Genomic DNA, 27,227 nt, shown 5'->3' with positions numbered 1-27,227 from the left:
TTTGAGTATTTCCAGAGAAGGAGACTCCACAGCCTCTCTGGGCAGCCTGTTTCCGTGCTCCATTATCTTCACAGTAAGTTCACAGAAGTTTTTCCTCATGTTCAGGTGGAACTTTCTGTGGTCCAGGTTGCGCCCATTGCGCCCTGTGCTGTCACTGGGCAACACGGAAAAGAGCCTGGCCCCATCATCTTGGCACCCACCCTTTAAATATTTATAAGCGTTGGTAAAGTTCGCTTTCAGTCTTCTCAAACGTTTTCTTTTTACCTCTGAGCTTAGAAGTGAGAAGCTTGGAGTGGATTCATCAGATGTTCCAAGGTTTCCTTCACTGAATTACACATGGAGGAAAAATATCTTTGGAGTGGCCTATTATAGAACTCTTCATGTTGAAGTTCTGTCAAGATGGAGAGGAAGTGTAGGTGCCAAGGCTGTGTGGCTGTGGTATCATAAACACTTGAAGATCAGTGTGTTCAATGTATGCAAGAAAGTAGTTCATGCACAGCACAGGTCCTGAGGGTCTTCCAGATTTGAATAGAATGAATGAGGAAGACTGAACTATTGTCTTCCCACTTTTTTTTCAGTGAATAAGATGAAGGTAAGGCTCACAATTTTCAGTCTTGTTAAAATTTTCTGTGCTCCCAAACTAAAATATTTTGTTCTGATTTCTTTGTTTTGCTGGTTGGTGTAGAGCTGCTAGAGTATAACATCTTGTTAGAGGATGTGGGGAATAGTAATCTACGATCATCGGATAGCTAGTTTTTGGATGATGTCTGTTTATCCTTTTTATAGTTCTAGGATTTCCATGGATTTTCCATGACTAGCTTACTTACTAATTTTTCACACGGTGTATGCAGTATCCCCTCCTGTAGTCACAAGCGATGTCAACAGAAGTTACTTCCCCTCCACCCTTGTCCTTTGTAAACATGTGAAACCTGTGTGGCATGGTGCTCCGGAATGACTCCCTCCAATTTAAGTGATTTTTTTTTTCCACAGTTTTATGGGCAGGAGAGGTTGAGAGGATAAAAGTATCCGTTAGAGATTCCACACCCCCCCCCCCCCCAAATCCTCCCAATTTCTCTATATTAGAACTTCACTTTTTTTACCAACCCATTTTCAAAGCCATGGTGAGGACAGCCCGTTTCTGTCTTATTTCAAAGGAACACTTTCCTGCTTGGCTTTAGAACTACAGGCTCTTCCTACAGCTGTGCTTTCAGTTCCTCAATTACAGCAGTTCTGGGTGCTGCAGAATTCTGATAATGAGACTTTGTTGTTTTATATAGGTCACCATGAGGACCCAAGAACAGAAATCAGATAACAGGAAGCAATCGGAAAGAAAATGTGAAAATCCAGTAACTGTATCTTTTAGCAGGGAGCTTCTTTGGTAAAACTTTCATGCCCGAGTTTGATTAGTAAAGCCATAATTATAATTTAAGGCGTTTTAGCCTATGCCTTCCATTTCTGGATGGAAGATACTTTTTGAGGTTCATAGATTCAAGCACTGTGATCAGAAGTGTACGAGTCCTTTAAAATGCAGAGGTTCACTGTACGTGCCAGGTTTTTTTAATTTAATCCAGGTGAAAACAAATGTCAGTGAATATTTAACATATTTGCAGGGATAATCACTGTGTAGAAGACTGCATATTGGAAAGGTTCTCTCCTCTTCCCTGTAATTTTAAGCATCTTCTGACTGACTTAGAAATGTAGTATTTAGCAGTGAAGCATATCCTGCACTGTATGAAATTTCTTTGGAGAAACAAGGGCTTTTTGCATAGTAAGTGGATTAGTATCATTGATTTGTAGAATTCTGTTTGATCTTTGAGAAATTTCCGAATTATGAGGATCCACTTTACAGAGGATCCAAATATAATTCAGCAGATCATTAGTAAATAAAAAAGCAGTGGTGGTAGCACCTAAAGGCCAAGTCAGGCGTGGATTAAACTATGCCTTAGTGTTATATGATGACTACAAAAAGAGATTTAGAACGTAGTCCAGAGCCTTGTTCTAGTGTAAATTATAACCAGTTGATACACCAGCAATAGGGGAGGAATTCTGTACGTGCCTATGTAAATAAAGCTTACAATTAAATGTTTGTGTTCATTCTTTCAAAACGAACCTATCTAAAAAAACCTGTAAGATTTCAACAAGGAAACACTGGGCATGTGTGTATATGAATATCAAGTTTTGGATATAATTGTTAGATACAGGGGACCACTATCAAGTTCTTGCTTGGCTTTGTTGATACCTGTAATTTAAGAATATATGGTAACCTGCAAAGCTGTGTATGACTGTGTTCTTTTTATAGGAGCATTTCTAGTGCAATAAAAATTAAATATGCTGCTGGAGAAAATGAGACTGAAGATCTCCATGCCTCAACAGGAAACTTAGTTTGTCTACTCTAATAGATGCCATACTTAGTTTAAGTGACTGCTCTAATAGATGCATAATTACCTGTCTGAAATAAAACAGTGTTAACACGTGAAGGAGAGACCTACTCCAGAGTACATGCTCTGCTGAAAGCAAGGATACTAAAGTAGGGTACGTGAGTGGGATTGAAGTCGTCAGTCTCAGACCTTACGAACACTGTAATAAGAAGGTTTTCTTTTTTTTGAAGTCTTCTGGCTTGTCCTTCCAGTGTCTTCACAGTAAGTGGAAAAAAAATGTAAATCCGTTTTTATTTGTGGAGAAGTAAACATAAGAAATCTGTACTTTTCTGTGTCTTTAAAGATAAAAGGGCTCTGAGGAAAAAAAAAAGCAAGTTAAGTTGAAAGTACTTTAAAATGGAATATGTTTTGGGACAAGATAGGCAAAAGTAAAGTTCTCTTGATCACTGTGGAATTTACTACTGTTCTGTCTTATCTCTTAAGAAAATGCATAGAAAATTTATGCTGCTTTTTCTTTAAAAGCAAAATGCTGAATGCAAGATTTACATTTCAAGGATTAATATAATGAAGTAATATTGTGCCTTCATGTTATTATACACAATCAAAATTTGCCAATATTTAGTTGTGGAGTTACAGCAGTGTGTAGAAAGGTAAATATTTCTGCTAAGACATACTTCAAGAATTTAGCTTTGAGTGGTAGTGTTGGAGGAGAGTGGGGAGTTTTTGTCTTTGGCTATAGCAGGACCAAAGTTGTATAGCAAGGTGCAGTGGAAACTGCCTGAAAGGAAGATTTCTGAACTCAAGAAGGCTTTGCTTGAGAGCGACATCTTCCCTAATAGACACACTGTAATGTATTCTGTTGATGTCAAAGGATTGTCAAGGGAGCAAATTCCTATTTAGTTAAACAAGCACGGGAGTGCAATGTGACATTCTCCCACTTGATCAGGATGGGAAGGGAGGGTGAATGCAACAAGAGGAGAAATATGCTGGAACAATGAACGCAGCAGCTGTGATACAAGTCCAGCTAGAAGATAAAGGCGTCTCGTCTTGAAGATAAGTCTCAAGATAAGACCCTGCACCACTAGAGAAAGCATATCTGACCTTTATGTGATTCACCGCTTTCTTTTGTTCCTCTTCCATAAAGATAAAGCCACATTTCTAAACCAGTTAAGGAGATTTCCACTGCAAATATATGAGACCCTTTATAGGATGGACTTACTCTAGATCATGGAAATATGTCCATTTCAAACAGTCTCAGGCTGAGTCGGTCTTTTTGGAATGCCATGTATATAAAGGGAAGAGCTTTTATTTTGTGTTATGTGTAAGCAGAAGGGCTATTGTACAATGGGGTCAAACACGGGTTATTTTTTTATCTAATTTTAAACCCCTCAAACTTGCCATCTACTGAGTTATTATTTTGGAATTTATTAGAATGGTGATTCTGAGATGCTAAAATACATTGCTGAAAGAAATAACAAAAAGGTGTATGAAAAACAGGGAACGTTTGGATGCATTTTTGAAAATGCTTACAATTTTTAAGGCAGGTGACAGTAATAAACACTGAATAAAGTGATCTATGGAACATTTTATTCAGTAGAAGGTGCAGTCTTTTAGATTCTAACTCAGCTATTTAGTATTTATACTAAATTTAGTATACTGCATTTAGTATTTATGCAATTATACTGTACTGCTGTGTTTACTGTTTATACAAATAATTTGTATTTTGACTTTTTATCTTGCAAATTTTGCTTTTCCTCTCAAATATTTTTTGAAAACAACCATAATTGTTATCTTCCAGTTTGTTTACTCCTAACCCTTCCATCCTTAATCTAATTTCATGATGCGCAAGCACACTTATCTGATGCTTGGCTTTTGGCCTGTGGGTAAATATTGATTGTAAGAAAAATCAAGGATGATGTCTTGTTCGATTCCAGTTTTCACTGCAGAGAATCTTTAGAATTAGCTAAGTAGTGAGCAAACGGATACATTCCAAATGAAAATTTCTGTGATTCTGTGGTTCACCAGGTTTTGACTTTTCCATATCCTCTTTGAGAGACTGTTACTGTATTTAAAGTATGTGAAACATGTTTACTGGGATTTTTTTCCTCAGCCCTGAGGGAGCTGCTTGCGTTATTGGATCATTTCTGCGCTGCTAGCTGGTATGAAGTGTAACTTGTCATATTATTGATGCTTCCGAGACACTGCTGTTTGTTTTTGAATGTGTACTAATGATCTATCTGTGTCAGAAGTCTTTAGACTGACATATTAAAATAATAAAACTCAGAACAAGAGCTAGACAGTCTATCAAAAATCTGTTTGGACACTCATGCATGTCTATTTATGATTTTATTAAATTAATTAAACAGAAAATTTTTAACAGATTCCGTACAAAATATATTTTTCTATAAAAAACAATTGTGGAGAAAAGACTTGATGCTAAATTTCTATAATCTGGTTAAGCAGATACTTGTAGATTAAGAATGTAGGTGTCATGTATTTAGTTGAAGGATGTCAGTATTTATTAAAGAATATAAACTCTGCTGTCTTAACACATCATTATATATCTTGTTACTTGCTTTGTGGAAGAATACCGTATTTTGTCTCTGGGCTTGATTGTTTTTATAGTTCTTAGCTAGCAACTTTAGTTCAGTTTTTCTTCAATATAAAAACAGTTGACACTTGTTAGAACAGGGTTTGTAAATAAAATTAATACGTTTTGCTAGGTGGTTTGATATAGTTGGAAAACCCAAACAAGCTAATAAATGCATCTAATAGTAGCCTTGAAAAGGATAAATTGTATGGTTCATCTATATGTAATATGGAGTAGTATGCATTTTTTTTCCTCCATTGCAACTTGGTCAGAGCTCTTCATGACAACAAAAATTACAAGAAGAAAAGGTTGTAGTTTTCTTTGTGAACAGAACAGGGAATTATAAGATTAGTTTGCTGATCTAGGGTAATATAGCTTGGCCTGAGGAAGACTGATGAAGATGCAGGATGTGTCTACTTGAAAGCAGGTAGATAATTCTATTTTTGGAAATATTTATATGATAAACAGAGCAGACTAAGCAGGTGGAACAGATGTGGTGGATTTTATAAAGAAAGAAAAAGAGAGAAAAAGAAAGTAAAAAAAAGTACGGTTGCAGTAGAGTATATCCTAAATTGTGAATATAATTCTAATTTCAGCACTCTAGAATGCCTTTTTAATTCCTACCTGATTGTATCAAGGGACAAGAAAAGACGGCTAGTTACATATGGAAAGCTATTCTAAAGGAAACGGTGTAATTGTTTTAGGCATTTTAACAGATGGTTTGTAATCTAAACTTCTTTGCTTTGCTTTTATTTTTCTGACTTCGCAAATGAAACATAGAAAGAAGGAATGTATCCTAAAGAGATTTAAGATGGGATGGTGCAATGCTTCAGTCTGCTTGTAATACTGGCCTTCCAGTTTCCAAACAGTTACCTGGCAGATCTCTGTCCATGTTTATGGCGGAATATGGCTTTATCTTTTATGTGGTAGGTGCCACAGAAAGGAGTTACAAGCACGCATACAGCACCATTTGCTCTAATTCTGCTGGCTTATGAGGAAGGAGGGTTTTATGTTTAGTTGCTCAGTTAAGATAGCCAAACTTGTTTTAGTCGCATTTCAGAAATCAATAACATTGACTGTGTTCCATAGAAGTAAGACTAAAATAATTGTTTTGCATGATGCGTTTCTGTTGAGTTGGGAAATATGTAAATATTTCAGTTCTTTTTTATACATCACAATGGGAAGAAGTCAGAATTCAGGCTGCGTCTTTCCTTTTTATATTTTCAGAAGAAAGATTTCATGCTTTATGACGATTCAAATCCTGTTTGAATGAACAAATCATAAATCAAAATGAAATTGCTAATTATTTTGTCTTTACTTGGCATTTTTGTGTGCAAGACATTATTCCCAAATGTTCTAATAAAATGTGCATTCTGTTCCAGTAAATGCTGATAGAAAAATAACAGAAATGTGATAAATGAAGCTGGAAATGATTTGGCCAAGCGATGTGACAAAGCTTGTGCAAGAGCCAGGTGCTTTATCCTTATTTTTCAGTCTCTACTTTTTCCAAATTCAGTATGAATCCACAAGACCAGGAAGACAAAGATCCCTTAAAATTTCCCTGTCTTGCAGCTTGCAGGCTTCCCTTTACTCTGTGAATCTATTGAGCACTAGCCAGAACTGAACTGACATTTAACTTGACTCTATATATAGTCATTAAATTCCTGTAAAACTGTCTTGGGCACTAGTTCATTCCTGGTAAACTGTTATTTGAAATTAAAATAATTAAATAAAAGGGAGGCTGTTGACAAAATAAAAGCTTAGCTTTGGGTATAATTAAGTATTCTGGCTAATTATTTATGCAGGTGTTGACACTTGTTTTGAAACAATACGTTTTGCTGCATGCATTGCTTTAGGCTTTTTCTGGTTATCTGTCCGTTTGTTCCATTTGATATGGCAGAAGCAGATAGTGAAACAGAATTCAATCTTGCTAAAAGCAGTAATGAGCAGAACGGTTTATCTGATTTAAATGGGAATTTAATGTTTCATTTACTCTTTTTTGTTGTTGCTGTCACAGGAAGTCAGTGATTCGGCAGAAGAGACCATAAGAATAAAAGTAACTTTTAATATACTCCTGTATCTCTCCATCCCTGAGGCTTTCAACATCCTTTCGGTACCATTTGACAAATCCAGACCTATTTATTTTAAGGATGAAGACCATGAAGATTTAGTATATGTCTGGTGGTAGTAGTCTTTTCCTTCAGATTTTAAGACCATAAATGGTACTTTGCTTCTGTTTTTTTGTTTGTTTGTTTTGTTTGTTTGTGGGTTTTTTGTTGTTTTTAAAACAAAATTATTATTATCCCCACCCGATTTGGTCCTGGATTTCCAGGAAGTATTGCTAGAGGGTGCATGTGAGCAAGAATTCACCAAAATTGACTGGACTTTCTCCTAATCAAATGCAGGAACTTTAGGATAATGAATTGGTTATTGCCAAGAAATATTGATCGTTCCAGATGATCTTGTAATTAAGCAGGTGATCATTTGAGCAGGGAGAGAAAACTACATGGATCTGTTAAACGAGCAAAGCAGATTGTAAGGTTGTAAAAGATGGATGTTATTTCTTCAGCCATTTTTGGAGAAGACGGCTGATTATACAAGCCTAAATATAGTAAGAGAGCTTCAGGACTGCCTTGTGACCAAAGTACCCTACTGTAGCCTGCACAGTGGAAGAAAGATTTTGTTCACATGCTATTGTTTTTCCTCCAACTGTACTTCTTCTCTTTCATTTCAGCTTAGTAAAGTGGGTGCACGTATGAAATCTGAGTGTTAATCGACTATGTTGTCATTTCATTGTCAGAGGTAAACAATGAGCTGAAGAAATCCACAGTGAAATCGCCTTTGAGGACATATGAGAGAGTTGCTCCTGAAACAAGTGCGTGGAGACTCAGACAATGGTGTCCTCGAAATAAAAGATTAAGTAGATATCGGGGGTGCATTTAAATGTGTGCTTGAGGATTTGGATCCAGAGAGACCGTATTGAAACTGGACCCAGGAAATAACATGCAGCTGAAACCCAGGCTTCATTAGGAAGTTCAGCGTGTTTGAGCATATCCGTCAGAACTGGGAGGTAGAATAATTGTTGATGAATTAATTCCTAATACCTATCAGGGTAACAGTATTTTCTAGGATATTTATCTGTTCTCTAATTCTGAGTCTTGTTTTGATTTTGCAACCGGTGCCTCTTTACTCATGTATGCAAATATACACAAATGCCTGTTGCTCATTAGTGGCTCTGTTCCAAGGCAATGTTACATCATCAGTTGCTTAAAAAAAAAAAGTTCAAAATGAGCAGGTGTAAAAATCTGTAGTCTTTAAGTATGTTGTTGGAGTAGATGTCCCATGATGATACTGTGGTTGTAATACCCTTTAGCATTTATTGAGAACTTGCACAGTATTTGAACAAGAGGCAGTAGTGGTATGCTGGAGAGTTTCACGGGAGAGCTTTCAGAAGGTCAGCACAGACTGGTTTTTCCAGAACAGGAGAGAGACAGGACTAGATAATTTTCAGATTTTCTGTTCTAAACCATGGTCTCAATAGCTCTAAAAATTATTTCTGCTCTATGCCCTGCAATAGATGGATTTTTGAATTCCTCCTACATATTTATCTTCTAAGTAAAAGTAATAATGGAAAGCATATATGGTATATGTGCATAAAAACCCATTTTTGGCAGTAACAGTTTAGAATTTAACTTTTCCCTCCCTGCTTTGTCTCTTTAGGCTAACATTTCAGAAAGTAGTACTGGTACTCCGTTGCTTTTTGTTTTACTGTAAACCATTGATTTTCTGTGACTATTTTGCTGAATGCTTCAAGAACAGCATTCAGCAAAATCTGTAGGTGGAGATTTCAGGTTAGAGAGACTTTACCAAGTCTAGCAAGTATTTAGCGCTGACTCATTTCTTAAATGTTTGCATATTCTTATGTAAAATACTTGTATTCTTCTGCCCTTGCAATGCAATCTATTTCTTTGGGATGAAAGCCATAACAGTAGCCATATCTGTCCCCTATTTCACCTGTAACTCATCATCTTGTTGCAATAGAGAAAAGAATCCTTAATCTGTGATTCATCATCTTTAATATTAGAAAATAAGGCTGATTCTGTGATTGGATGTTTTGATTAATTAATTCTTTTCTTTTGTGTTGTCAAAATATGCTTTTCTCTCTCCTGGTTAATTTCTCTTAGCTTCGTTTGTTCTTGCTCTAGATTCTCTCCCTCAGTATTTATTTCCTATCCTATTTCAGAGTTGGAGAATGTTTTCTACATTAAATAAGAAATCACTTGACAAAAGAACTTTTTACTTAGATTTAAAAAAATCTTATTCCTCAGAATTTTTTTTTCTTTAATTAAAAAATAATTTCTGTAAGGCAAAAGTCAAGTGTATTAATGGGAAGAGGCTTCCCAGGATTATTGGTTAATCATATCTTGGTTTTGAAATTTTTTTGACTTTCAGTGGAATCTTGAAGGAACATTGTAAGATTGTAAGGTTTACTGGGCATAAGGAGGCAAATCAGAAGAAAGACGAATGAAGAGAAAATTATTTTCATTACTTTTTCTTTTTTACCACAGTGAGGTTATGTTTGGTTTTACCATTTTTCCAAATGCAACATTAAGATTCTTATCCTACTCTGTTGCACTTTCTATCCTTGGAGGGAATGGCAGTTGGGTAGTATCTTAAAATATCATGTAACCTGACACAATAATATACGTAAGATATGGCACAGCAGGAGTTTTCTTTTTTTTTTTTGGCCATCACCAGAAGCTTCCTGCAAGGTGTGCCCATAGCAGTGGTTTAAAATGGTTACATTTTTTTCTCCTATTTTTCCTATATCTTTTTTTGTTTGTTTGTTATATATAAACATATATTTTTATGTTTATATATATGTTATATGTAAACATATATTTTTTGTATAAACATTTGCTGAAGGTCAAAGACAAAACACTGATCCATGATGTGCATGCGTAGTTTTCAATAATTTAAACAAGAATATTTGACATTTGTCAAAAGATGCTGTCTCAGCCTGTGCTGTGAAAGCGCATATGTACAAATTGAATTTTATATCGGGTTGGATGGGCCCCCAGGGATATAGTATTGTGCAAAATGTACTGTACGGTTTTGCTATTTGTGGTCTCAGTATCGGGTTGCCTGTTCAAATGTTTCCTAAATCGCCATCTTTCAATAGAGTTACAATAGGAAAAGCAGCATTGTTAATCCCCTAACTAACACACTGCGCTGAGCATGATGAGAGACAGTGTGCAAGTGCCTCACTAAAGTGTGTGGCTTGGAGGGAATACGCTGGGCGATAACCCCAGCAATAACCTAGATTTCTTTTATAGTAGCAGGAAATATTCCCTTGAATTCTTGTAGCTGTTTTAAAAGGAGGTAAATGCTTCAGCCCCTAAAAAACCTGATAATGTGGTAAAAAGGAATATCTATACACACTTCTCCTTACCTCTGGACTACTGTTAGCCACTCTCGTGTCTTGCTATGCGTTGTATCATAAATCAGTATGGGAAAGTAGCTTTCAAAAGCCCTTATGTTTGTCAACTAAAAGGAATGTTTTGTTGTAACAATTAATGGAATCTTGCAAAATACACAGAAAACTATTAAAAATGCCAGCATGCATACAGGACTCTAATTAATAAAAGGCTGCTAGAGCTATCTGCAGGAAACAGAATTCTGCTGCTGTTGTCTTTGTGTTCAACCCAAAGCTTCCCAGCATGATTGTGAGCAGATCTGCAAATCGTAACCCACCTGATTCATGTGGGTAATTGCCATCGTCTATTATACATATGCATCAGAGAATATTGATGTACAGAACCTTGGAAGGTCTGTCTCTGAACCAGTAAAGGCAATCAGTTTTGTCATTGAATAGAGCGATAAGAAAGAGATTTATATGTCACATAGATAGGAAATGACATAGTGGCAAAAGAAATGAGGATAATTGTAAGAGTTGGTTTAATATTTTGGTTACTATAATGAAAGGACCAGGGAAAAAAGCAGTCAAAATGCCAGCATATAAATCTGAGGTATACCCACATCCCTGATACTCTCTCCACACCTCAAAAGGGGACAGTGAACGACAACAAGTTATGTGAAACAACTGCTGAATAGCTGAAACTTTTCCTGTTCATCTCTTTATCAAAAGCAGTTGTGACAGAAGGTTCTAAAATCATGACCGATGTGAAGAAAAGACAGACGTATTTGCTAAACTTCACAGGAGAAGGAGTAAGGACATATAATCAAATTGCCTAATAGGAAATTGAAATCAGATTGAAGACTATTTCCTCACTTGGCAGAGAAGTTCTATGGTTTACTTATTGCCATAGAATTTTTTTTAGATACCATAAAGTATTGCTGAGTTCAGAAAGTGATCTAATTTGTAGCATCAAAACATTAAGAGACTTGGCCAATAGACATAAATTAGTATCTGGACTATTAATGAAGTCAGCGGGTTTGAAGTCATTCTAAGAGAGTAATAAAGATTTGGAGAAGTAAAAAAATATGGAGAATGACCCGATGACCCGTGACATAAATTACAACTTGTCTAGACACAGACTAATTCATGAGGGTAAACCATCAAAACAGGAATTTGTATGGGTGAGAGAAATTGTAGGAATAGTATTGCTTAAAAAATGATTCTTGTTTCTAGAGTTTATAGCGGACAGCAAAGTGACAGTGGGTATACAGTGTAGTTTGATGACAGGTGTCAGGTCATTTGATATATGACATCATGATGGAAGTTCATCTGAGAGTTTATTTAGGTCACAGCCTTGCTTCCCACAGTGCTAGAAAAATGGGCTGCAAAGCATTGTATCTGATTTTGTAGATCCCAGTGTTTAGACCAACTGAAACAGATTTAAGCAAAAGGCCCCTGAAATAATTTATGCCCTAAAGGAGCAGGGCCCCTTCCTTTGTGCCCTCTCACGTAGAAGGGGCACAATTCCTTTCACTTCTTTGAGGAACTGTTCGTAATATTGTGATGCATTTGGTAACCTTTATGATCTTCAGGGCGGATTTAAAATGATCAGTGATAAGTTTGTTACTGGGCACTGGTTTACCGAAACTTGACTCATTTAACCATGTCTACGTGTATCTTTCATTGTGTCGAACAATGACTATACACGGCATCCTGGAGATACCAGTAAGAAGATCTTATAACAAATAACTTTCGGCTTGTTTTCTCTGACATGACAGAGAGAAGAAAACCAGTAAACACCAAGGAGTGATTCTCCTCTTTGTAATGTCGGGCTCCCTGTAACAGGCTGCAGGAAACCTGACGTTGCCATACTGCTGTCCCAGAGAATTGCGCTAAACACCTAATTTCTGCTTTCCTAGACCTGGGGATTTTAAAGATAGTCTCCTGTTTGAGTTGTCCTAGCAGGAAGGCACAGTCCTCTGCAGTAAAGAAATGAGAAGTCTGTATTTATCGCCTAGAAGCTGTTAGAGCGATCGAGAAGCTGAAATTACAAAAACATAAGCAAAACCTGACCTTAGAAAAATGGTGTGAGCGTAGGCTAGAAAGATAAGACCCTGAACAATTGTTACTGGATGTTTTAAGGGGAAAATGATGATTCAGTTTATTTTAATACAAATTTTAAAAAGTTGTTTGGACCACAAGAAAAATTTAGTTTTGAAAAATAACCCTCAAATGTTGTTCTACAATCCGGGCAAAACAGCTGTTTCAGGGGAGGTTGTTAGAAGCACTGCCTCTGACCACTGTATATAAAGACGTGGTTTATGTATCTGAAGACTGGCTTCTTCTCAAAGTTGAGGCATATGCTGCTGTTATCATGCCCTAACAAGTTACTGTGTAGCTGCCATGAAGTAACTGAGTTCACTCTTAACCTGTCTTACAATGTGAGATAAAAGGTTGTTTTTTAAACTGTTTTCACAGAGCAAAAAATCACAGGGGCAGAGAATGTGACAATGGGAATAAGTGTCAACATGAGTGAGTGGCGGTGTTTAAGCAAGGAGGAGCAGAGAAATTTTGGGCTTTTTTCTCTGTTCCCAACATTGTTCAAATATTTAATCCAATTGCGTCTTGCAGTAAAATGATAAGTTCTAGAGGGATTAGGCGCTGGATGTTGATTTGAAGCTCTTCGGACATTGCTTGTTATGTGCAGGAAGAGGCTTTTTTACGAGATAAAGTCACTGAGTTTTCTATACTGCCTCTGACCCTGCCTTAAAAAAAAAATCACTTGGAACCAGAAAGCTGTTTAGATTGGTAATCCAAGAAGGAAGTCTGTAAGTCACGGTCGGCTGTTAAGTCCTTGTCTGCTGCAACAACCAGAGAATTGAAGGCAGCTTCTTCACACTGGCATCCCTTTTCCCTGATTCTCTTCAGATGTTCTGCTCAGTGCGTTGATTCTATTAAGTACTTGATATATATTAAGTAACCCCCAATAACTCTGTTAAAAACGTAGCTGCATCTTGGAATTCTAATCCTGAGCCTGAGTGATTAGAATCAAATATATATTAATGTACAGAGGAAAGAGTTTTTAAATTAGTGATTGTGGGGAGTAAATTAATCGAATACAGAGAATGCATTCATGTATCTGTAATTTTTTTCATCTTTCTTTCAGTATTTCTCCAATGATATCTTAACTTTTGATCTGGCAGAATGTTCAAACATGAAAAATATGAAAAAGATCCCAGGAGGGCACATACCTGTGATTTACTGTGTTAGTGGTACCTCGCAGAGCGCAGTGATGTTGGCTGTAATGCTGGTTGTTTGAAAGCACTGGACAACCTGTGTAAGGTCATGTATTTGACTGGGTGCATAAGTGTTTTCTGTTTTATTGATTGCCAAATGTCTCAGCTGGCAAAATGTCTCCTTCCTGATATATCGTGACTTGAAACTATAACAACTACGTCTTCTCAAACTCCCTAAATTTTATTTTTTTTTTATACTTGATTTGGAAAATGTGGTATCAGTGAATTGCTGATTATATCACAACTCCTGGATACCTAACAGATGTGTTTACTGTCTTTTCCTGTTTTCACAGCCTTTTGTGGGTAAAAAGCTATCAGAGTAGCCAGTTGTCGCATTTATTGAGTTTTTCAGGTTTTCATGTTGTGTTGAAGGTTTGATGCATAGTTTTACTGCACAACTCGCTGTGTTATTCAGTCCTTCTCTTGTTCTTACAAGAACTACGGGTCCGTTTTGCTCTAACTCGTCTAGAAGATGTCTAAAGCCTCAGACTTTTAATCAAGAAATGCCATGAGTACTTGAACTAATGAAGTCTTGCTTTATAGGAATTTGTGTCTTGAGGTGGATTGATGTTGCTGCTGAAGAAAATGAGAATGGTGCTGCTGTTCCTGTTGTTGAAGTTCGTGAGGGTGCTCTGTCCTGTAGCTGAATTGCTGTATAATAAACTGTGAGCTTATGCTGTGCTATTTTTCCCAGCTGGAGCATTTTTACAGGCATAATCCTCTGTCAGGTTGCTTGTTCATGCAGTGGAAGTAAAAGAAGCTTTTGAGAAAAAAAAAAGAAGATTTTTGAGATCTCTAGAAAACTATCAACTCTGCTTTTTTTCACTTCGGTCAAAATCTGTAAGGGTGGACAGACACATAGATTGTATTAAACTTGATGTACCAAAAATAGGCTAAAGCATGCTGTTGTTTTAAAAACACGTAAAAATGTAGGAATTCAAAATCTTCTTACTTTCAGTAGGATAAGTACTTTCTTTAATCAGTTTTGAAAATCCCAGTAGCAGATTGCCTGAGATTTTTTTGTTTAATAAATATATTTGAACTGTATTCCTACCTAAGCTAGTGTTGATCTCATCATAACTTAAAGTATTCGTGAGAACTTTAAGATTTGGAATTAATAATATTAGCTTCAGATTAGATTGTAACCATGTGCCTAACTTCAAACTTAAATTCATTAGAATTATTTAATCTTTTGTTAAAAAAAATCTTCTAACATATTTTGCATTCAAGTTGGAACACTTGCTTGTTTGGTTTTTTATGGAACTCTCCATGTAATTTTTCAGGTCAATTAATGACTTCTAGAATAAAATCATTGAGTATATTTACTTAATTTCAGTTTCGCACAAGTGAATAATGTATTTGAAACTCGCAGAATGTTCATTCTTGATATATTGTTATGAATTTTCATATCATTACATATCGTAATTTCATAAAAGATATTTTGTGCACCATACTGGTGCTCAAGATAAAATACTTCTAAAAAGGGAAAACAGTATTAAGAATAAAGACACTGTTGAGAATTCTTTCACTGTGTGATATTTTCATACTGAAATAACAGCATAAGATCTAACTAAACGAACAAATATGTTGTGCTCTGTAATGAAAGTAATGCTTTGTTTTCAGAATTACCCCCTAGTTTTACCTCCAGACTGTCACTGGAGTCCCCTTTAACAATTATACTGTAGGCTGCCAAACTTTGTAGAGAATAAAATGAGATGGTGCTGATATAAAAAACCTCAATGCTAATCTTCCCAGCTCCTTTATTACTTGCTAGATCCTTTCTGATCAGTAGTTGACCTGTCTTCAGGATGGATATTCTGACATAATTTCGTTTTTAAAAAGCATCTTTGGTAACTACAGGTGTTGCTGAAAAATAAAGTATGTTGGCTTGCCTTGTCTACTTGAAATGTAATATTAAATCCACTGTACCTAGACAGATACAAAGCAATTTCAATGGCCTTTCCCAAGAGGATAAGGGAAAACATACAAGAAAGGTATTAAAATAGTCTGATAAGAAAAGCTGAGGAACAACTATAAGGTGTTTGTCAATAATTACTTATGTACCTGCTCAGATTCAGCAGTACTCTGTGGTTAATGTGAAGTAGATATTCTACTTCGTTGAGGGAGAAGGGAAAGCGATCTCAATTTATTTTGTAGTTATTTCAGTATGCCTTGAGGTAAGAATGTGCCCGAGGATAGGTATAGCAAAGCAGCTGATGTGTGGTAACTTAATATGCATGGGTAACTTAGCCATTTGCTGGAGCTCTGCTTTTAAAATCTATCATGCTGTTTAAAATTTGCCTTGTTATGTTTGCTGGTTTTTCAGATAGATTTAGGCAGCCGTGCTTTGGTTCTCAATTAAACAGACAATTTCTTTAGGCCTTTTTTTGCTGCTTCACTGAAGTAAAGAAAAATGGTTTATATCCATTTATTACATTCACTGGCAGTTTCATTACTCTGAATATTCAAAACTCATAGAATGAGAATGGCAGCTTGGAAGCAGTCCAAAATGCTTATGGTTAACAGTGTTTCAAAGAATCATGTTGTGAATTATCTGCTAAACATTCCACTTCTTTATTAGATCTGTCGATGTCTTTCTTGTTGATTTGGGATATTGAGTGGAATTGCTAAAGGAAAACAGTAAACGTTTACTTCTAGAAAGAAGATACTTGCATTGTAGTTTCGGTATGATACAGTGCATGGCATTAGGTTTCTAAATGTTGATTAATTCTAATTCTGTGTTGCAGCTTGTAGTTACTTTCTAATTACTGAAACTGATGTAGCTGCCATATTAATATTTTATGTAATATATAAGTGTTTTGTCCTCCTTACCTTGTTTTGAGGGATGGGAAAGCAAGCCCTGGTAGCTCTGGTTTCCTGGACTTCTGTATAAAGCCCTTGCTATGACTTTGTGGTCTGTCTGTTCTTTAAAGACCCTCAGACCCAAGGCTCAAATTGATGTGGTTCATAACATACAGCTACTTGTTAACATGAAATAGCACCATCCTGGCACATTTTTTTTTTCTTCAAATCCTGACATTCTGGCTCCTGTGTGATATCTGATCAGGATGCAGCCTGTGAGGCAATGCTTTTCCAGTATATAGTTCTAGTTCTCCACATGGGTAGAAGAATTACTTACCAAGAGCATCCCTAAACACATATGCAACCGTTACTGCAGGAAGTTTTTGAATGACACCTAGTTAAGGTGGAGATACCTATGTGCACCATGATGCTGGTACTGGTTGATTTTTATGTTCCTGTGACACAGGAAAAGTCTCATTCATCATAACTCTCATATTCACTGTTTATTAGCCATTCTTTTTCTTTCTGTTATGGTTGGTGACAGTTGGGAAGTTAATGTAGTCTTCAGTCTACTTACTTTCAAGCAGATTTTGTTTTCATGAAATATAGTTTCCAAACAAGCAATATCAGTATGATTTTGCTGGTTTTTTATGGGTTAATTAGAAAATATAATTCAGATTTTTTTCTTAACTTTAAAGAATCTTTGCTGGATATTCTTCTGAACACTCCTTTCACAGAAAGAAACAAATGTGGAAGAACGATTAAGAATGAAACAAACCTAAATAGTCATAGATTACTGATTTAGCCTTGCTAAATGAGAGATTTATTTCTTTATGTATTTATTTGTATTTCACTGCTGCTTGAGAGTTCCTATCTACAGCTAACTCTGTGCTTCCCATCCTGAAAAAAAATTGCTTTCTAACTAGACAACACAAGTAGTGTGAGAAAGGAAATGTAATCTCCACGTTACGGTTAGGAAAGACGCAGACATAAGAGTCTGACTGTTCTCAGGTCACACTGGATGTCTGGGAGAGCCAGAAATTAAACCCACATACATTGCTTGAGTCCCACTGAGTCACGAGGCAGCCTTAAATGGCAAATCGGTGTCACCACAAAGAGTACTGGCAGAATGATCTTGCAGATTTACGTCTTGCAGTGTTTTATCTTAAAGTGAAACCTTAGGAAACAATTGGACTGGCTGGCAAACAAGCTGTGTTTGTGAGTGTGATTCTTAAACAAGCCTAGTGTTGTGCCATATTTGTGCTATTCACTCTGCCTTTGGAAAACTAACTGCAATATGAAGGGCACCTTGGTGTGCATCTCTGTTAGGATTCTATTGAAAAAATACTCCAAAAATTACAGCTGTCCAGGCATATAGAATAGTAATTGCATGCAAATACATTTTATGATTTTTAGCTTAGCTTTGTCAGCTGCAACTGCTGACTGTGCCTCTTTAGTCGCTCGGCGTATTATGAAAGCAGACAGACTATTAAATGTGGAAGTGGGGGTGAAAACAAGAGATAACAAAAGAGAAAACAAAATTATCCTTTCTTAATCAAGATCATTGAAATTTCACACCTAAAAGGAATCTGGATTGTTTTAGTTGTGATTGTATAGTGTTCTTATTTAATCATGGGCTATATAGATACATATAACTTGCTTCCTCCTTTTCTTTATGCAACAGCATTTTAAGATCCTGTGAATTTTGCAAAGAATGGCTAAAAAGGGACATTTTGTTATGTTCAGCTGTCAGTTTTGAGACAGAGGATGTTGTTTGCTTTTTTTATTTTCCCCTGAGCTTCAGAAGTTTGTTGAAGATTAAGTCTTGACATTTCTCTGCCTTTTAATTCTGACGTAGCCATGCTGTTCACTGTGTCAAGATGTTTCTCAGAGCTCTTGCCAACCATTGCTGCCACTTTGGAGGGGATGAGAGGAACCACAGAAACGTCACAACCAACACAAATTAATCAATTTTATTTCCTCCTCTCTTTTAAACTGCTAGTCTAAATGAACGTTCTTTAGTTCAACAGAAATTGTATGTGCAGAAAGGACGTTGATTTGTTTTGATAGGCTTACTGAAAGAAAAATGAGCTTTGGGATTAATAGTAATTAAGAAAAGGAATGATATGTTAAAATCCTATGAATTACTTTGTAAAACTCAATTCTAAGGAAGTGTATGGCTGCAGTTTTAGATCTGCACTAATCTTTTTTAAATCTTCATCTAAACCAAACAGTTTTAATTATTTTCATTGTGTATGGAAGGCGAGGGGTGATTCACAAGGCACAAGGTGTTCTTCAGTGCATGGCATGGAAGCATCTGTTTCCAACGCTCAAAAGAGTTTCAGCAAATAATGTATCACAGAGCACTCTTTATTATTTTGCTTATAATGTGAATGGATATCCTTCAGAATAGAATAAGTCCACATTCATTAATCGAAAATGGGTTAATGAGTTAATGTGAATTTGGATTAGTTGTGAAAGAACGAGTAAAGAGCTTATCCAACAATAGGAGAACTGAATGTCTTTGAAACTCAGCTCCAGTCCAAGCAACTAGAACTTGAAAAAACTGTTGCAAACAAATTTTGAACTGGGCTTTGTTCACATTTCAACACTTTTAATCTTCAACAATTTTAAAGGAAAACAAAATCTCTGCTGCTTTGCAGTGGGAGCAAGCTTGAAATGTAATTGACCATAGAACCATAGTACCATAGAACAGAACTAGATTTTGTTCCTTCCTGGAAATTTCTGTTTTCTTTTTCTGTAACTTAAATACTATTTTGAGGAGAAGAGATCTAGAAACTGTTCTTTGAGAACTTACATATTCTGTTGGTTTACAAGAGAAAGAGATTTAGGAGATAAGCTCATCTGATCGCAGAAGTCCATACTTTCTTGATGCTTGATATAGTACATATACATAAACTCACTACACAGTTGAATGTTAGAAATGAAGAAGAGGCAGAGCTTGACTCTGATGTTTAATTTATCACCGAATATGTACGAGATGTGTCCCTATGCAAAGTAAATGACATTCAAAGCTGTAACTGAACCACAAGATATTTAAGAAAGTGCAATATTAGGATTTGGTGTCCTTGACACCAGGCCTTTGAACTGACAGAAAGCTAAAATTCCCAGTGTAGACTCAATGCTTGCTCCTATGACATTAATGGCATTTAAAGCTTGTGTAATTCTTTTGATAACTGAAACAAATGTTTAAGAGTAAATAAGTGTGATGCTTTATTGAGAAACCCTGCAAGAAGCATGGCTTATACAGGAAAGAATTTGAATATTGTACTGGGAAGAACTGGGTAACTTTCAGGACTGGAGCACTTGCATCAAATTTGCATTTAAAGACTGAGAAAACGTCTGTTTCTGGTGATGGGTTATTGCTTTGATGCAAAGACAAATTGAGGGACCTGGCTGTCTTAGTTGGCCAAATGATGACAGTGAGTCAGCAGTGTGATTTAGCTCTGACTAACACAAACATTTCTTAAGTAATATCAAGGAACCTATTTCCAGGGCACGGAAGTATTGATGCATTTGCAAAAGGCAGTGCTGAACTTTGGAGTCCAGGGTGCAAAAATGAGCACGTGATGAGAGGGCTTTTTCTCTACAGGGAGGCTGAGCAGGCGTAGCTCATTTAGTCTATGAGATGAAACTTGAGAAGAGTTTGTAGATGTATTCTATAAATATATTATGGATGTGAACATCAACATAAAAGAGGAAAATGATGTTTAACTTGAAAGTCAATGGTACTGTAAGGAACTAAGTGCAAACTAGCTATAAACACATTTAAGCTAGAAATTAGAAGGCAGGCAAGCATAGAATAGGTTTTTTTTTCCTGTATTAGTGATCTCAGCCTTGTCCTGTACTGTTACAAATGTCTTAAGAAGCCCACGTTTTTGCTCAGACTTTCTAACTCCTGTTAGAAGGTTTTTGGTACCACAATGAATCAGAATCTGAAACTGCTGTCCACTAAACCAAGTGTGGGCAAAAGGCCCAGCTGCTTTAGAATGGAAATCATGTCCACGAATGGCATCGTGTGATGTGGTTAATTCTGACCACACACAGTTGCTTCATGGCCTACTGATCTCTATGAGTTCTATGCCCCATTCTTATTTCTGTTCTGCATTGCATTTCTAGTGTTTTCCCTGGATAGGTCACTCTTTTTGATAGATTACTCTATTACATCTATTTTTGAAAATTCCTGATTATGAACAGCAGTTCCTGCCTAGTGTTGATCACTTTGCTTGAAGGTGTCAGCAGTGAATTAGCATAAAACGGTCTGAGAAAAGTGGTTAATATAGATTCATCTGTATTCTTCATCTATATTCTTCTCTAATTCTTTGAATTCACTTCCTTGAAGATACATCAAAGATGAGTTTGGTTCATAAATATGTTTAGAAGACAAATACAGGAGGGGAAGAGAATCCTGTTTTAGCGTCTCTGTAAAGCTCAGAAATAAACCCTTTATGTGCAGTAATTGACCTATATGATATGTTTTTCCCAGTTTGTTTCAGATCCCTGTGCCAGCAACCCCTGTCACCATGGTAACTGCAGCAGGCGTGGTGATGGCTACTTCTGTCTCTGTAGTGAAGGCTATGAGGGAACAAACTGCGAACACTCATTTCACAGTCTTCCAGTCTCTGAACGGACAGAATTGACGTCACCAAGACAGGGCAGACCAGTCTCATCCACCTTGGAACCTGACATTGTTCTTCCTCGTTCAAAAGCAACTGTGATGTTACCTACCTGGCAGCCGAAAGCAGGACAGAAGGTTGTAGACCTGAAATGGGATGAAATAGAGGTGAGAATATTCTGTTTAAATGAAAATGCACAGAAAAAAAACATTTAAGTGTTGTCATTGTTGGGTTGTCATTTGTTCATAATTTCATGGGTATCTGTGTGAGAGCAATGAAGATATGATCTCTGCCCTGAGTTAATATGCTATTAGAATTAAACACAAAAAATAAATTTATACTTATTAAAAGTAATGGGGTTAAGTTGGCCAATACATTGCATTGGGTGTTTCTTTGAAATGAGATAATATTGTTAATTCCAGTCATCTGTATGACACTGTATCTCCAAACATCAGATAAATTAGGAAAATTAAAAGGTTAAAGCAAAACCTTTGATATATTTTTTGCTATTTGCAGTTATAATTGCATGATGTTATGAAAAATCTGTATCCCTGCAGTGATACAGTTATTTGAGGATTGAAAGTGGTAGACAGTATATTAAACAGTACACAATTCTAGCGATACAGTGATGGTATAGGAAAATTTTAAATGTTTGTTGTATCTCTTAGTAAATTGACAACTTTAATATCTGGAAAAACTACAACTCGGAAGCACACAACTTATGATCCTTAAAATGTGATCTTTGCTTTCTACTTTTTTGTGCACTGCTTTATTAGCAATTCTTAGATGTCTTGCATAGACTCTAGTATCTGCAAAATATAAGCATCAAACTTAATCCAATTACCATTAAACATTAATCTTTACATGTGAAAACTAATTATAGATAGAAAGTACGTTTGCTTACAAATAAAGAATTGATGATTTGTCTCTTAATAACTTTTTAATGTATTAAGTTCATTCCATTACATGATCATCATTCTCCCTTCTTTGATGTCCGTCACTGAAAGGATGATTTGTTGTACTCTTCACTGATCTCTTACTTGGAGGTGCGAAGTCACTACTTCTGCATATGCTATTCCTACCACAGTCGGTACTGGAAGTTTCCAACCTGATGCAGAGATCATCTACCTATAATAATAGTGCTTATGTGCAAAATGCGCCCCAAGGATAGTCTGCCATAGAAGTGTATGTCTGTTTGGGGGCCAATGGTAGTGCCTTTTGTTGGATTTGTTTGAATCACCTTAGCACCAAGCAAAGCACGAGGGTGATGAAGCTTGCTGGTGAAGAAATGTTATCATTTCATTAGCCAAAGAATGAAAATCATTGTGACATCTTTTTCTTTGAGCCATTTTACCCACGCCATAGTGAGTCTGTACAAAAATACATTGTGAAGTCACTTCATTAGAGTTCATTCAGGAATAAGTAGGTAAAATACCAGCTACGTCTGTTTTTGAAGTGTTTCTTTTGAGATGTTTTCACATGCTAATAATGAGGAAATGAACAGGCATGAGTTTAATCTGGGCAGAAGTATATTTTTCATCATTCTTTGCTAGCCCAAATACATTAATTAATGTTTTTACTGTATAATTTATCTAAATTTTTGAAAATAAAATCAACATATGTGAAATATATCTTTGATGCATTATGACTCTCAGATTATTCTTGAGGTAAAAGTAATTACAGGGCTGCATCCTATTTTCAGTAGTTTTTCTGGTGGGCAATATCTGGAGAACAGAGATTTATTTTGGATTTCCACTCCCATATCTATTATTTTACAGTAGAACATATGTCAGGCACCAAGCATGGGGTTTGGAGAGAGCACTGAAGCAGAAGCAAACAATGATCTGCTTTTATTACTTAGTTTGAATGCAGTGACATCTCTGCGTGGGTGCTCCACATGTCCTGATCAATTAAGGGCATGCCCTTCTCTCTGCCATATTTCCCTCGTGTATCTTCCCCAGTCTGTGGTCTGGTATTGTATAAGTAACATTTCTGCCTGGTTTGCATTTTAGATAGATTCACTAAGCATTTCAGTCAAACAGATCGTTAACAAGTGGGTATTTTAGTCACTGAAATTCACCCTTCCATGTGTCTTCCGTTAACTGAGAAATACATGTACGTTATCATTTGAAACTATATTATTAACACTAACATGGAAATTACTTGTTACCCTATTATGAAATTGCTTGTGTTGATACGTGTTTAAGATATTGTGATGGGTCATGTATTTTTCGCAGTCTCTATAGTGTAGCATAATGACCTTCTATTCTTTGGAATCACAGTGAGAGAGTGTCCGAAAGAAAGATATTTCAGTTGCTAATTCAAGACATTGTCTCTGTTCTATATCAAATTAAAGAGAGCTGATTTGCTTGAAAGTCTGTGTTCCAAAGAGGCAGAGACTTCAAGAGGAAAGAGTTAAACTAAGCAGGAAAATATTACCTATCCTCATAGCTTTAAAAGCTTTGCAAACTTTGATCCTTTGTTGCCCTCTGAAAATGAAAAAGATAAAGTGACTGTGGGTTTTGTATTGAAATCTGGTTTGATCTTCCTTGATATTCAGAGGGAAGAATGTCTGCAATTATTATGTTGTAGGTTTGTTTGTTTGTTTTTGTTTAAATCTTCCAAGTCAGCCTATTTTTCACGTTATTCTATCCCAATACCACAAGTGAAATGATGTTGTGGCTGCCCCATCCCTGGAGGTGTTCAAGGCCAGGTCGGATGGGGGTTGGAGCAGCCTGGCCCTGTGGGACGTGTCCTTGCCCATGGCAGGGGGTGGAACTGGATGGGCTTTGAGTTCTCTCCAACCCCAACCATTCCATGATTCTGAGATTCTGCGAGTCTATGATTCTGCATAATCTTTAGCCTGTCTGCCTAGAGAGAAATTTTGCCAAAACCTCCATGAAATTTCCATGGAATCTTTTTGCAGGAAGTTTTGAGGACTCAAAAAAAGAGCACCTGAGAGAAGTAAACTGTCTGAAAGGCACTATGTATGGTTACAACTGGACATTTTTTTCTGTGTTACTGTGATAGTAGGGCTATACTTGGCAGTGCTCGACTGAACTGTCTTGGTAGTGTCTGCGCCAGTAGGCAGCACACAGACGTCTGTGGATACACTTTCGTTTCTTGGAAAGCTCTTGTGATAACAAATTAGTCCTTTCTTGATGTGTACATTAATGGCTATAAACAGAGATCACTGAGAGGCAAATTGATGTCTGTTGGTTTCTTTAGTACAATAGGAATCTTTGTGATCAGCTTTTTCCTTACTTTGAGCAACTAAGTTGTTCCAGTTGTAAAAGAGATATATCCAGCAGTACACATTTCCCCAGTCCACTGCTCTTTTGGTTACAGTGTGGAAAAGACATGTATATTAGCCAATAACAGAAGAAAAAAAGAAACCATCTCATTAATCCTACTCAAATAACAGATTCAACAACGGTTTCTGTGTGCAAAATCAACTGTAACGGTGGCAGTACCCTACTCATATATATTACATTTCCTTAATAGCTCTCAATTTTTTTTTTTCAAAAGAAATCAGCAGTATTAATCACATTTTACAGATGGAGACTCTGAAGCGCAGAGCAGTAAAGTGATTTGCCAGGTGTGCAGCCAGGGATTAGAATGCTGAGCACGTGAGTCCTGGTCTAACCTTTTATTTATACTGCAATACTACTGCTCAGTTTCCAGCTTTTGGAACTGGTGGTTAGAGGCTCCAATAAACTGGTAATTCCCCTTGCAATGTAATCTGGTCGAGTCACTGCTGTCTTGTTAAAGTCCAGGTAAAGACTGTAGGAGTGGAGATTTCGCTTTTGCTTTCCCAAAGGGTGCTGCTATTTTACCGATGTAAAGACTTGGGAAGTTAACACTGTTAAGACATGTGAGGCAGAAATGTAGGGGTTTTTATATATTTTGTTCTTTTTGGAAAAACAAGAATATGATTGATGTGCCAAACTTATGGAACATGTCCATGAAGAGGAATTCTTTATTTCCCATTCGCGATTTGACATTTAAGCATTTTAAACTCTTAAGTAGTATATTGAAGAGCAGCCCTTCAATATATTCTGTGCTGATGCAGGAGACTATCTTTGTAAGCAGCTCCTAAACACACTTTAGGCACTGGCACGTGTGTGAAGATTTTGTTTACTTTAGTGACTATTTTTAAAGTAGCTGCATCATTTCTGTTGTATCTATATCTGTTCCCTGAGAAGCTTTCTCGCTGGCTTGAAGTTTCTGTACTCTTTAATGCTTCAGGGCAATTTTGGAGGAGTTTGATGTCATTGCAGGTATACGTAGTGGGTTTTAAGCTTGTCTTTAAATGAATTTAGGTGGCCTGTTTGTATTTTTTACCCAAGACATCTTACTTTTTAAATAAAGAGGAATTAAGATAGGAACCCTCTTTATTTTCCCTTCTAAAAATAATTTATTTTCCAGTGAGTACCATTTCTAGCAGCTTTTTTGTTTTATTTTATTTATTGATAGTGAGACTTACAAATTGTGTCTTCTGAGTGTCCTTTCTTATTGTAATGTGTTGGTTTTCTTTGCCCTCACTCTTCAGTCTTTCAGCTTTACAGAGAGCTCTGTTAAGACAGGAAAGAGACAAATTTAAAAATCTTTATACAAATTTCCCACAGCTGTGGAAAAACTGTGTAATTTACTTCCTAACTCAGGGGTCAGAGCTGCGGCTTTTGTCTCCATAGTGTTTGTCTGAGAAAGGACACTGCTGGAATCTTTTTTTGTTCCTCATGCAAGCTGCTGCTTCTTCCTCTGCTTTTTTTGTCCGAAGTACCTTTTTTTTTTTTAAAAAAAATTCAAATTTCAGCTGTTGTAAAATCCTGATTTTAGTGTCCTGCTGGTTTAGATGATTGTTTGCTCAGATTCACAGAGCATGAAGTCAGGACCCATTACAAATGGAGTTTCTAGATAGTGAAAGACATCAAATATCAAAATCCCACGTTTTGCCTTTCGCTCTTCTGATTACTATTTAAATGTTTCCTATGTGTGTTTTTCATGCTGAGTAATCCTTAATTCTGATGTGTTTGCAAACCAAAGTCCTTTTGGTTTGGATTTTTTTTTCTTTTTTTTTTTTTTTTCATTTTCACACGGTTCAATCTCAATTGGTGTTATGCAGCCACTTTATTCAGCTCTTACTGCTTTGGGTTTTTTGGTCATTTTTAAATTCTAATTTCAAAAAGATCAATACCCTTCACGTTACAAACTTCTAATATTGAATACTAAGGTATTATGCTTAAATTACATTATTTCTCTTTGTGTTCCAAGGTAATATATGCATGAAATTGTAAAATTATGTAAGTACTTTAAAAGTGAACGTATTTTTAGATGTACTGTAAGACTGTCTGTGAATAGAGATGTTGATTTCTTTATCTTCCTTTATTCCAGTAGGCATAGAGATTCTCAAAGCAAACGAAAGTTTAAATGTTGGCAAATATGAAAGGAAGAGTGTTAGCCAGGCTAATTTTGGATTCATTGTGCTCAATGTTAGCTCCGTAATTTTGACTTTCAGGACTGAAAAATTGTAATGGATCTGTTATCTTTTCTCAAAATATATTTGAACAAATACAGTAAAATTACACCTCACTGTATTTTCATAGGCTACATGTATTCATGTTGTGTGTGCCTCAGAATTCAATACGAATGGTGCAATCTAGATATTTTAGGGAAGTGCGAATACTGAGTATTTGTTTTGCCTGGGTCAAAATCAGCCCCGAGTCTCCTAAAAATTTTTAATTGCATCACAGTCTGGACCTGCTGGTTATGTTTTCACAGGTATTTAATAGTGATTAATTTGTAGTAGTGTTTGAAATATGTAATCTGTTTTAATATAGTAATATATAAAATGTGTAACACATGTTTAATATAGTAATATATAGAATATAAAACTAATTAATAGTAAAGTTTAAAATATGAATTTGAATTTTACTTAAATTTGCCAGTTAGATTCTGTCTTTTTCTTTGATGGATGATTAATTCATGGAAGTGTGTCAGATTGCATTTTCACGTTTTCAGTAAGCTTGACATAAAAAGGTTGCACACATATTCTAAATGACTGAAAAAAATAGCATTGCAAAATCTGACTGGCAGTTTGGAGAT

The 27,227-nt window shown here is 36.2% G+C and overlaps 1 protein-coding gene across 1 annotated transcript in view; it reads left to right on the top strand.

The window, feature by feature from the left end:
• DNER (delta/notch like EGF repeat containing) overlaps positions 1-27,227 on the top strand; it is a 114,601-nt gene that overhangs the window by 26,635 nt on the left and 60,739 nt on the right. The window contains exon 2 of the mRNA XM_054074881.1: positions 20,993-21,289. Coding sequence (XP_053930856.1) covers positions 20,993-21,289 — 297 coding nt within the window. The remainder of the gene's footprint in view (positions 1-20,992; positions 21,290-27,227) is intronic.

This window comes from Cuculus canorus, chromosome 9, assembly GCF_017976375.1.
Source record: "Cuculus canorus isolate bCucCan1 chromosome 9, bCucCan1.pri, whole genome shotgun sequence".
In the NCBI taxonomy this organism is placed as follows: Eukaryota; Metazoa; Chordata; class Aves; order Cuculiformes; family Cuculidae; genus Cuculus; species Cuculus canorus.
The sequence above is the reverse complement of the archived record's forward strand: the minus strand, read 5'-3'. Positions and strand labels throughout refer to the sequence as shown.